The 13,009-nt window shown below is 39.6% G+C and overlaps 1 protein-coding gene across 1 annotated transcript in view; it reads right to left on the bottom strand.

Moving 5' to 3' along the window:
- Window positions 1-13,009, bottom strand: part of MCF2L (MCF.2 cell line derived transforming sequence-like) — an 86,693-nt gene that overhangs the window by 50,513 nt on the left and 23,171 nt on the right. The window contains exon 3 of the mRNA XM_010575633.1: window positions 7,092-7,206. Within this exon, the coding sequence (XP_010573935.1) occupies window positions 7,092-7,206 (115 nt within the window). The remainder of the gene's footprint in view (window positions 1-7,091; window positions 7,207-13,009) is intronic.

Raw genomic sequence — 13,009 nt, 5'->3', positions numbered from 1 at the left:
ATCCTCTGAGCCCTGATGGCGTAAGTGGGATTTAAAGACTAGAAACATGTTGCCTGTACAGGGCTGAGCTTTAAAACAAGTTTAAGACATTCACAAGGTGGACATCAAAGCAAGTGTAAATTGTTCCAAACCCAGTAAAAATTCAGACTCTAAGTAACTTGTTGAGCTTTGACCTAGTCTTGTCCAACTATGCATCTGATACAAAAGCTTCAGACTACCACTTAACTTTAAGATGCAATGCTCTTACTTCAAACCTAAGCCTTTACATTTCCTTTCTGCTTATAGGAACATATGGCATTTACAACTGTTTGGCAGCTGTGCTCTGAGAAAGGAAGGGTGCACACAGCATGACAGATTTTGCTGGAAGTCCCGGGATGTTCTCACTGACAAATTTGAGGGGCTGCCAAGGTAACAGCAGGATACAGGTTCCACATCTTCAGCCTGGATTGTAATCAGACAAAGAGGAGAGCATGGAAATGAAGCACAGCTGACAGAAATAAACTCTGAAGCTGCAAAGCTGTTGCTCCGCATGTCAGTGCGAACTGTCAGGGTGTCTGTTTTTTGGCACTTCTTACCCATTATGTGGTGATGTTCATCCCTGGCAGTCTATAAAACAAAAGTGGTTAACTCTTAGCTAGTGGTGGGCTGCCTGTTTAGTTTGCAGATAAATAAGGAAACGCATGCAGTTACCCTCCCACACTGGCTCTTCACAGGGTCAGCCTGAACCCCGAGGGACTTCTCAGCCCAAAACACAGCATTACCCCTCACCGCTCCCCCTGCTTCCAGAGCGCAGGGGTGGATCTATGCCGAGGAGACTGGCCAGACCCGAGCTCTGCGAGCCCTGTGCCCCTCGTGCTGAGAAGGTTTGTTAGCTCCAGCAACACCCGTGCCGTGCTGCGGCACGTTCTTCTGGTCCCTACCGAAATCCACCCAGTGACACTTTGCTGTGCCCACACTAGTGAAATCTTCTCAGATCTGAACCTGCTGGAAGGCTTCACACAGACATTTCTTTTTCAGTTTTCCAGTGTTATCCCAAACAATGGGGAGCTGGTGTAGTTAACAAGGGCCTACGTGAAGCTTAGCAAACCCTAATAACTGAGCTTTCACTTACTGTTGGACATCGACGCTTTCGGAGGTCATCTCATTCTGTTTTGTTACTCGGACAGGACAGCTCCCTAGTTTCCAACAGCAGACGGTACCACAAACAACAGTTTTTCTTAGAAGGCCACATGGTGTTCAAGCATTTGTAAACCATCGGGATCTCAAAGAAGGGGACGTTCTCCCAGGCAGGAAACCGATGGGGACAGCTTTCAAAACAGGAAATTGCCGAACACGCCAAGTGAACCTAAGATATGCTCAAGATCATGCAGTAGGACAGAAGGGCGTTACAAAGAGAGGCTGTACGAGGCTCTGTCCGAATACAAGTAAAAAAGGCCTGTGTGTTGTATGTAATCAGCAGTGTGGGACTCAAACTGGCCATCAAAACCTGTTCTGAATTTTCTAAGCTGCGCTATTTCATATTTCTCTTGAAAGGAACTTTGTGTTTAAAGACTCAGTTTTACAGTTTTGAAATATTAATTTTCGAATCTCTTATGACCACAAAAATTTTAGCTTGCTTTCTTTGTTCAAAGATGAACCTATATAAGCAACAAAGAAAAGCATTAGAACTATATCCTTTTGTTCTCTCATACAGCATATTGTTTTCTGATTGCAGCAGAAACTGCTAATTAACCAGAAGCAAAACCATATGTTGAAAAATCCTGTCATTTTATTTTTTTTAACCATTGCAATTATCTATTAATTTCTTTTGGACCAAGTTCTCATGCTACACCCCACATTTGGTAAATTCATATTCCAAGAATGTGTACACACTTAAGTTAATAAAATCTTTAGAGTGACAGCTGTGATGGATAGAAGTATGAATAACACTTGCCTTCAGGGTACATTGCAAATCTTAAAAGTCTGTTCACTAGGATAAATAGAAAGAGGAAAAAATAGTTTCAAAACAGAGGAAAAAAAGAAGAGAATACTGCATGCCCTGAGATGACTTCTTAAGGGTACAGTTGGCAGCTATTTCAGGAGCCTATTGCAAACCTGAATGGAATATTCTTCCTCCAACCTTGGTATATGTGGGATGTAAAAGGTACATCCCACAGGTGCCTCTGCCACTTTGCAGTTAAGAATGACGGATACTGTGTGTGGAGGTCATCTGGTTTTTACTCAGCTAAAAGGTGAGACAACCTTGTTCCGCATGATCTCCTCTTCCTATCAAACTCAGCAGCAATCCCCAAAGGACTCACCCGCTGAAGTAATAGGAAACATTCTTCTCTGCAGAAACAGAATCAGACCAGCTACATGGGCATTATAAAATGTCCTCAAAGCATCTTAAATAGATGCAAGGCTTGGCTCACTGTCCTCTGCTGAAACCCAGTGGAATTTAAAGAGCTCACCTCTTACAGACACTTATCTTCAGATATGACTTTCTTCAGCAACTCCATCAATAAGAACTATTAATTCCTGTGGATCAATACTTAGATGCAAAGTATTTGTACTAATTCAACATTTTAGTTAACATACTCTTCCTAGAAGGTATTGCCTTAAGTACATTACATACTGCCATGGAGTCTCCTTCTTTCATCTTGGGTACTATATGTATAAAACGAAAAATCACTAGACCTAAGAAAAATCTTCCTAAGACAATCCTCACCTTTTAATAAAAATTTATCTTGTACTTCAATAGTAATAAAAAAATACTAGCTGCTAAAAGGGAAAACCTGTTTCTGAAGTATTATACATATACCTTTACAACATACATCTCATTACCAAAATGGCAGTTATAAAAGGATTAGCTGTAATCTTCCATAGCCTATAGTACTCATCCTTAATCCATCATTTTTTCCTGATAAAGCAGTGATCTTTAAGTACACACAGTACACGACTGTTGTCACACATTATGTCAACAACCCACACTGAATATTTTGATATTATCACAAACCATACATTAGACATTGTATTTTATCCAGCTGTCTATAGAACATGAATTTACCTTGCAACATTAACAACACCCACTTGAGGAAGATGGTTCAGCTCATGGCTTAATGATATACAGTTGTACCAGGGTTAACTGAGTATATTAAACTGAGATGAGGCATTTCCTTTCCACTGCATCCTTTCTTAACATCCTGATGTATCAGGCATTTACATATCTGAGCGCAGGCTGATAGCTCTACTATTTGCACTATTCTACTCCATGGTCATCTAAGTTGGTAACGTGCAACCTGTAATAGTTCCATTCCTAAATGCAAGGTGCCCCATGAGACATTTAACTTGTCTTTTTCATAGTGAACTTTAATCATGACAAGAGAAAGTTTACACAGAAAAAGCTTGGGAAACACAGTGTTTAGATAGTATAGAGCAAGAATGCAGTAAGAGGGGACAAGGTCACGTTTGCCTATAAAATTAGAGAGGATAACAAAGGCAGGTTAAGAGGTTCCATTTTTCCCTCTTTCAACAAAGTCCTAAGGTAATCTTATTACCAAGACTTCTTCTTTCACTTGGGAACAAATCTTGAAAACCTGATGCCACTGCTAAGATTTATTACACTAGTAAATATTTTATTGGCTGAACTCTTACTACAGAGCACAGGAAGGTCCTTTCTTGTGAGGCTCTTAGTAGCTCCTCACTGTCATTCCCATGAAATATCATTTCCCTTAGCATGTGACTGCAGGCACTCAAACAATGAGTTTTGAGTTATTGCTGCCAACCTCTTGCTGTGATCAGGAATCTTGTACAGGGCCAAGTAGCACAAGTAGTTTTCTGAGGAACTGTTGCAGCTCCACACATGTTCATGCTCTACAAGGCTTTTCATAGAAAAGTCCATTTCCCCTCAGTCAGTGAGAACAGCCGAAAGACAAGAGTTAAGTATTTCATAAGCTAAATGACAGTAATCTGGAGAGTAGTCCATGCATAAAAGCTGTAGGCTGCATTTCTATCCTTTCTGTAGATCTGTACTCCTTATGCCTCTTGAAGAAACTTACAAAATAAATAAATGATTAACTAACTGCCCCCACTTCCCTCAAAAGCAGTTTCAAAAGCATCCAAAAGAGTATTTGAAATTTTAGCCCTTGAAAACTAAGATAATGGCAAAAATCCTACCTTATAACACCTTTAACAGCACTAGAAATATCACTATTCAAGGAAAATTACAATACTGCCCCTCTTTGGGGTATACACCGTCAATAACTTATCATTAACAAAACATATTTTATAAGGGGATATATGCTGACATTCAGCTAGCGGCATTTCTGTAGTTTTTTTTATTCCTATAAACCTGCACAAGGGCTTATAAACACGATTTTACACAGTAAGCTTGTAAAACCTCTAGTGAAGATGTCAGGGATGTCTTCAGCCCTTTGAGATTATAGTTTTCTCAGGCACAAAAAGGTCCCAGGTTTATCAGTATCTTAACAGTGGCATTATTCTTACAAGGATGAAATTGAAGTGTCATCACCCTAATACCTAAACCATTGTTATATTCACAGTAGTTAATACCTTACTCTTCATGTCTAGCCAGCTGCGCCATCTCCTTCATTTACACAGAACAGTGATGTCTTTCTAAAGAATTATAAATTAAAGAAACAACAAAATCCTACAAGAACAGCCAGACTTAAGGAACAGCCACTTCTGGCTCAATACGCATAGAAAAATTCTTGTCCGGTAGAGGAAACTAACAGAAAAACCTCCAGAAAATCTGCTCCCAGACTTTTAATTAGTAAAAATGTGTTCCTGCCAAACTGATGCTCTGGGATGCACTCAGTGCTCCCCCACTGCACCAGATGCTGTTTGTTCTGATCAGAATTTCTCACATAAACCCCACTCTGTGCAGAAGTTCAATGGGCCACCATGAAGCGCACCACCAAGGACTTTCAAAAGGAGGAGCAGATGTGAATTTAGTACATAATTATTTCTTATAACAGTATCCAAGAAAGATACCATCAAGGGAGGCTTAGCGCCATGCAGTTTAACCAACACAAAGATAAACGAAGAAAATACAAAAATTGGCTGTTAGCTTCACAGCTCCATTCCCTGATAAACTAGGGATTAACAAGTACAACCAGGAGGGCATCTCACAGTACTGGGCTGCATATAACCAGTATTCCCTCACCGGGAGCAGGTCCTACAAAACAATTAAAAGGAAAGTCCTTTACAAGAACACTACTATTTCTCTTCATGCATGTACAGTAAACAAAAGCACACACGTGCATGAAGGACATCTGCCATGACTAGTTCCAATTGTGAATTCAGCACGGTCCATGTTGAGTTGCACTGAATGCTGTCAGCGAAAAGAACGCTAAATACAGCTCGAGAACAACACTTAATCAGTGCTACACAACCTGTGTTTCCAAGAGTTTTTAATTTGGGAGAGCCATATAGCCCAATTTGGGAAAGACAAAGGAGATTTCTTGATTCATACAATGATTCAGATTTGAAGGGATCTCAGGAGGTCTCGAGTCCAACCTCCTGCTCAAAGTATGGTCAACTCTAAATTCATACCAGCTTGTTCAGAGCTTTGTACAGCTAGGTCTTGAGAACCTCCAAGGACAGAGACTCCATAGCTTCTCTCGGCAGCCTGTCTCAGTCCTTCATTATTCTCCCAGCAACCATTTTTTTCCCTTACATCCAGGTCAGAACCTCTCTGTTCCCACTCCCGCCCTGGGCCTGCCTTTCCCTACTGCCCACCTCTGTGAGAAACCTGTTGCCATCTCCCCACAGCCCCCCCGTTGGTGGAAATGGTGGCTGTTGGGCCCCCACAGCTTTCCTTCCCCCAGCTGAGCAAGCCCTGCTCCCATAGCCTCTCCCTGCACATCAGCTCCAGCCCCACTGGACTCACTCCAGTTTGTGAACCCCCACCCTATGGCAGCTCAGAGCTGGGCCCAACACTGCAGGTGGAGTCTGGAGAAAGACAGCCAGTAGATCCCCCACTGTCACCCACTCCTGACCATGCTCCTGCTGGTGCAGCCCTGGTGCCACCAGCCTTCCCTGCTGCCAGGGCGTCCTGCTGGCTCACATCTAGCCTGCTGCCCTCCAGGTCCTTTCCAGAAGAGCAGCCTCGCAGCCAGTTAGATCCCAGCCTGCACTCTTGCAGGAGGTTAATCCATCCCAACTGCAGGACTTGGAATTCGTTGTTGCTGGATTTCATGAGGCTCCTGTCAGCCCATACCTCCTGCCTGCCTAGGCTCCTCTGAATGGCAGTCCTTCCCTCAGCTGTACTTAGTGGTCCACCAGTTTCTCATCCACCAGCTTGATGAGGGTGCACTCCATCTCCTCCTCCAGATCCTTGCCAAGGATGTCAGGCAGCACGGATACGTATGGTTCCCTGAGGAACTTTGTCTCCAGGTAGAGCATGAGCCGTTAACCACCACTCTTTAAGCTGGATGATCCAAGCAATTTCTCACACACCCAGCAGCCCACCTACCAAAACATAGCTACTCCAAGTAGGTACAAGGATGCTGTGGGAGACTCTGTTGAAAGTCTTGCTTAAGGTGAGGTAAGAGAGATGTACAGCTTCCCTTCATTCAGGCATCCAGTAATTTCATCAAAGAAATACGTTGGTCAAACACAATTGCTGTTGTTTAATCCATGCTGGCTACTCCCCATCACCTTCTTTCTTGTCCCAAACCTCTGTATGTAACTATGGAGTATTCCCTCACACTGAGTAACATCTTGAGTAGCATCCAGGAATTAGCATGCTTTGCCAAAATGATACATGTTTTCAATTAAAACACAGAACATTGCACTCTAAGACACAGCAAAGATAAGAAACTAGAGGACAACGTCCACCACAGAATCTGTATCCATACATACCAGGAAGTAATTTTCTGATGAAATATAAACAGCAGTATATAATTTATCTAAAAACTACACTGGGCAGCTGTCACTGATCAACACTTACTGACACTGCACCATAAGCTGCATTTTCCTTTCCTTTAATTAAATACCAAGCCTGACCTTTACATCATCACATACGTGACTGAATGTGAAAAAAATCACTTAGCACATAAAAAGGTATTTTCTCCTAGACAGGTGCTCACCTTGGGATGCTCGTCAGGTAGGTCAGGACATTCTGGAACTCCTTCTCGGGGATCTCGCTGAAAGCTGGATAGTCTGGAAAGGTGATAACAGGGCATCCATCTCCCCCTCTTCCACCTACAAAAGAAACAAGCAGCAGGCGTGTTAACATGCAAGTCCCTTTACTGAGCCTGCAATTTCCCAGTAAGGAAACTACTGTGTTTCTTCGTTTTTTTCTGGTACAGGGCTCATCAGTGTGGACACTGTTTATTCTGAACAGTCTAGTCTCTTCTTCAGAGCTTAGGATGTTTTATAGGAAGGAACTTGTTACACCCATTAAATTTTTTTTCTGTACAAACATCTTTGCTCATGCAAACACAGTTTTGACACCAGATGGCAGTGCATCTTTCTTTTGATAAATGTCAACTGTTTGTAAATATAAACAACTCAGAAATAAATGAACTAATTTAGGAAAAAAATGTTAATTCAGAATTAAAAGTAGGCAAATCTCCATCTTGAGCTGAACTCAAGCTTCTTACTAGTTTGAACCTACTCATGCAACCTCTCCCCGCTCAGCTGGCTGCTCTGCTTCCAGGAGAGTCTAAAAGAAGTGGGAAGGACATTAAAAGAAATGGGGAAAGTGTTCAAAATGGGATTTCCTGTTCAACTTCTCAGATTATCTACAAAAGGTAAAGCAGAGCTGAACACCTATGTTGCAGTATGGCTGCTGCTGAGCTAGATGTCATTATCTGTACCTTTTCTGGCATTTGCATCACTCGGTAGAATTCACAAACGCAATGCTTTTTAATACGCTTCACATACATTTTTATAAGCAAAATGTAATTTTTTTTAAAAGGCAATGTTAATGTTTCATGTCTTAAGCAAGTATATTTTCATAAAGACAGGCTGGACAAAGGACTTGTTGAGCACTAGCAACTGCATGAAGTTAACAGTTGGGGGTGGCAGGGACACATTGCTGAAAAGTCATCTTTGATTCACAGTTCAAAAAGAAGAAAAACAGCCAAAAATTACCGTGGTAAAGTAACAAGGATATTTTTTCCAGCCCTCAAATCTGACAATTGCACAGAAATCAGTTGTAAACTGTTTTAACAACACTGATCATGGGAGCAACAGTGATTTGTGAAAATTAGTGTGCCGTTACCTACTTCCAGTGCCTTTGCATCTAATCTCACCAGAAAAACAAGAGAAATATATGAGCTCAGATTCATCTGATAAGAGAAACCACCATTTCCCTCCAAACCCACATGTAATTAGAAGAGCTCAAATAGTATCCTTGTGTTAATTTGTGGTGAATATTACTTCAGTCTAGCAGCTTACAGGCAATATGGTGCTACCGCTGTGTAGCTCTTGAAATCAAACTACATCAGAAAATAACGTGCTCTGGATCCATTTAAACAACAACAACAAAATGCAACTATTACACAAATGTCACAAGTTTGCAAACATAACCTTTACAACACATCCAAATGCAGCAACGTTAAGTCAAGGGAGTTAATTTTAGCTATATAAATGTTCACAACACAAATGTAAGTTAAGAGCAATTTTGATCTATTATTTTTTATGCTACCCAGGCTCTCAGGACCAAAGCATTATCCTTTCTCATTAAAAACATTTTTCAGCCATGATAATGATTATTTCTGTTGCTCACGAGGTGTTCTGCTCTCTCTAGAATATCTATTTTTAGGTACAGTTATACATTATTTGCTGTATCCCCATTGGTTACTTGCTTTGTTCTACTTAATTTCTATAAATAGGACATATGAAACAAAAGAACAACAAATGGCTTACAGGACATGTCCTAAAAGCAGAAGCACGGACTATGACCTTCGGGAAGTTCACAGACCACCACCGACTGTCAAGGACAAATAGAGCCATCCGGCCTTGACACTGCCTATTAGTTTTCAGTTTCTAGCACAGTCATCTGTGGTTATCTTGGGTGGAGATGACTCTGTCCCACCATGTGTTGTTAAAGATTGCTGTTCATTGATTATCTTTTTCTCCAGTATTTTCCTGCTGGGACAATTACGCACACATATACCTTCAAATGCTGCTCAACTGCTTTTCCTTATCAGGACCTCGCTGCTGAAAAGAGTTTAGGGCAGAGCAACCTGACATACGAAATATAACAAAGTAAAAATCCTACATATAAATTTTGTTTCTATTAAATAATAGTAAAAGCAGTAGGTGAGTTCACTTTTTAAAGTGTCCTTTGTTTCATAATGAACCTGATGCAGCAAGGAATGATTTTTTTTTTTCCCTTTATTTGGAATCACTTTTTCTTGCTTCACCTCTGCAAAAGCAGCATTACAGTTTATTCCTAAATTAGCTGTGTAAAATTTGATTTTCTTCCCTTCTCCCAGAAGTAAATCAAGCCACAGAATTTAGAGGGAGGAGATAAAAGGGAAAGTTTAGGCATCTATGTTTGGGTTTTGTTGTTGTTTTTTGTTTTAGTGAGAGGGAAAGCATTCGAGTGACAAAATGAACAATTTTACTTCTCTCATCATTCTTGAAACACAGGTTTAAGGCAAAAATTTAAAATATCTTATTAAAAACAATTCACACAGTAACCTTCCAGCAAAAGCACCCCTCTTTTGACATGACTGCAAACAAGATTAATTTTACTTAAGCTAGGTCTTTTGAACGAAAGCTGTAGATCCGAGCCATTTAACGATGATGCTCTTGAATCTCGTGTGTGCGTATTGATCAGCACAGAGATCATGTTTTTTTTTTCTTATAGTCTGAATACCATTTCATTTGCATTACAGATTCAGGCTAGAAGACCCACCTCTTTGCTCCATCATCATCTAATTATATCCAGCTACCTTGCTTCCTTTTTGTGGGGTTGGGCAGAGTGTTTTTGAGAATACCTTTTCTTATGCAAACAGGAGCAGAATAATTAGGGGTACATTACAAAATAATCTGCTTTTCTTCCCTGGAAATCTGAGCAATCTCTTTGCTGCTTCCAAATTTTGATGGCCGTACCAAAAAACTAGCATGTCTTTCACAGGGCTGTGGGGAATTACCCTTTTCTCTACGTGTGTGTTCACATGAACATGTGTGTGTTTTTTTAGTAGATGTAAAATTCATACTTTTTGTAATCTTCTCTGTCAATGCTATTTTAAGTTGAAAAGAATACTAATTGTTTCTCATGGGAGATTGTTTTTAGATACCAAGTCACTAATATGCCTCTGGATTAGAATTTGTGTAAAACAGTGTTGCAAATCTCCTTGGCTTGGTGCTTCTCTATCACCTTACCTGCTTAATAAAAAAAAGAAAACAAATGCAAAAGAGATTGCAACTGTGATGGGAAAAGTTAGATGTAGCAGAATATAAAGAATAAATGGTAAATTACCTAGATTTAAGGTAAACTTTACCAGTCCCATCTCACAGTAGCACAGCTAGTTTTCCAAGGATCATTTTTCCACTCCTTTCGTACAGGAGATCACGATGCTCTGGGTCTGCATAATTTTAACAGTTGGTGCTACTGTTTAAATAATCATATACAAAAGTCAGGAACATGAAGTGCTATTTCCTAAGCACACTTAAGTCATTTTGCCACCTAACCCATGGAGCTAATGCAATTCAACATGTTTTTAAAATGCATGTTTCTCCAAAACACAGGGCTGTCACTGCTGTAAAAACTGGCCTTAGACCAAGGCGCGTAGATCAATTTAGAAGAGCTCTAACTGGAAGTTTACTAGAATTGTAGAGGTTTAGCCACTGAAAAATGTCCATTTTATAGAGGCAATCTGTGTTTTCTTTGATACTAAATCTGCTAAAGAAGTTTCAGTTGAATAGGCTGCCAAAGTCAGTTATAAATGAGTTAATAACTAAGCTTTCTTTTAATGAAGGCTCACAGAAGTAGGGTGGAAGCAGATCTACTTAATTTAAAGTGGTGTTGCACTTTTATTTTTTTTAATTGCTGACATATGCTTTAGTGCTCTTTACCTCTATGGTGTTTCCATTTTTAGATTGAAAAGTAATAATCCTCTCACTTGGAGAATGTTCCTTACAGCTGCATGTTATGAGACAAGTCTCAAAAAATTCCTGGGAATCATTTCAGGTACAGTGTGTACAGACTGATTGCACCCACTTACGGACTGATGCGTTCTCTTCTGCTCTTTGCAATAAACAAAAACTAAAGCTGGGACTCAAGAGGCATTTGTTTAATATTTCAAAAAGAAATAATATTGAATGGTTTTAACCATTTTCATAGAATCACAGAAGCACAGAATAGTTTGGGTTGGAAGGAACCTTTAAAGATCACATAGTCCAACCCCCCTGCCATGGCTAAGGACATCTTTCACTAGATCAGGTTCCTTAAAGCCCCATCCAACCTGACCTTTACATAGTCACAACAGTGTTTGTATTTTTTAACAAAAAGTAAGGGGTTTTAATATTCTTTCAGAAATTTAGATTAAAAAAAAATAAAAGATACTAAGATTAGACTAAGAAAATGCTCTCAAAGAGATACTTGTTTGTCTTAGGAACACATAAAACTATTAAATTCCAATTACATAGGTCAGTGCATCCTTGCTTAAGACTAGAAATAGGAGAGGGGGCTTGTGTGTGCCATTGTGGACAGAACTCGCCCAGCAAATAAATTTAGGCTGTTCCACGGCTGTGGCTGAAATTTCAGGACTGTGAGCTAGAGGAGAAGGAGAAAGATGATTTTCCAGTGGTTATGACTAAAGTAATTAGACATAGTCACTCCACCAACAGACCTGAATTTATTAAAACATTACAGTTAAATCACTACTCTTTTGGATGGTGATTAAAATTCCAGTCACTTGTTTTAAAAATTACTCTGTACATATTGAACTATTTTCATGAATTGTAGCACTCAGAGTTCATCTAAGTTTTTGCATCCTTTTTTTGTAATTGGGTGTGTATAATTCCGTTGCGGTGGTTCAGCTATTATGTTTGTATGTTTCTGATAAAGAATTTCTCCTTTGTACTTGCATAATATACTTAACTGGAGTATTTGGAGTATTTGAAATTACCTGTAGATTTCAATGAGGTAGTGGATAAAAGCTTCATGGCATATCCTTTGCAAAGAAAAACAGAATCAAGAGGAATTTATTAAAATATTCTTTCCTTGAAATGAGAGAGAAGTTTTACTTGTATAACTTCACAAGCTGCATTTTGCCCACACTGATCAGCAGCAAGTATACTGGCTTAGAAATCAGATTGCAATAACTAAATTTGTACCTGATTCTGTTTGAACTGGAGACTTCTTAGCCAAGGATTCTTTTTTTTTCCCCTTTCTCTTTACTACTGTTCTTTTTTTAAATCTCTGCAGACAGTGGGTTTAGCACAGTAAATATAAAACAGCAGTTAAACTTACACCTGTGCAAAGGAGAAACTGCTAATACCTCCACCACTGTCAATATACAACATAGACACTGATCATGTTATACCGGCAACAAAAATCAAGTTGATATTTTAAACAAACTGATGCAATGTATGTGGTACAGGATCCACTCAAAAGTTCTCAAACACAATTTTACAAACAGACTCACCACCCCTGGATACTTCAAAGGCAACAGTTTAACCAGTGAGGTATTTTCAGGTCGTTTCCACAGAGGAGAGCAAGAGCACAGCCAAGTAAATAAAGTTACAGAGAGCAAGGAGAAGCTTATTATTTAGAATGATAATTTAAAGGGCCAAAGATATAAGCATTTTGAAAGCTAGTACCAATGCTAACTTTTTCAACTGCAGGAAAAACAACTATGAATTGATAGGCAAAAATGCAAGTAGCATGAACTTGTATTTGTATTTCCTTTAATGGAAATACTTTGTTTGAAGTTGTTCAATGCATAAAGAGGCATTCAAAGGAAAAGAGCTGAAATAATTGGTTCAGTACTCATGGTGGCCAAGACTCCCATTTGCACATCACATAGCTTGTTCGATTTAAGAT

The sequence above is a fragment of the Haliaeetus leucocephalus genome, unplaced genomic scaffold, assembly GCF_000737465.1.
Source record: "Haliaeetus leucocephalus isolate CR32 unplaced genomic scaffold, Haliaeetus_leucocephalus-4.0 Scaffold495, whole genome shotgun sequence".
Classification (NCBI taxonomy): Eukaryota; Metazoa; Chordata; class Aves; order Accipitriformes; family Accipitridae; genus Haliaeetus; species Haliaeetus leucocephalus.
The sequence above is the reverse complement of the archived record's forward strand: the minus strand, read 5'-3'. Positions and strand labels throughout refer to the sequence as shown.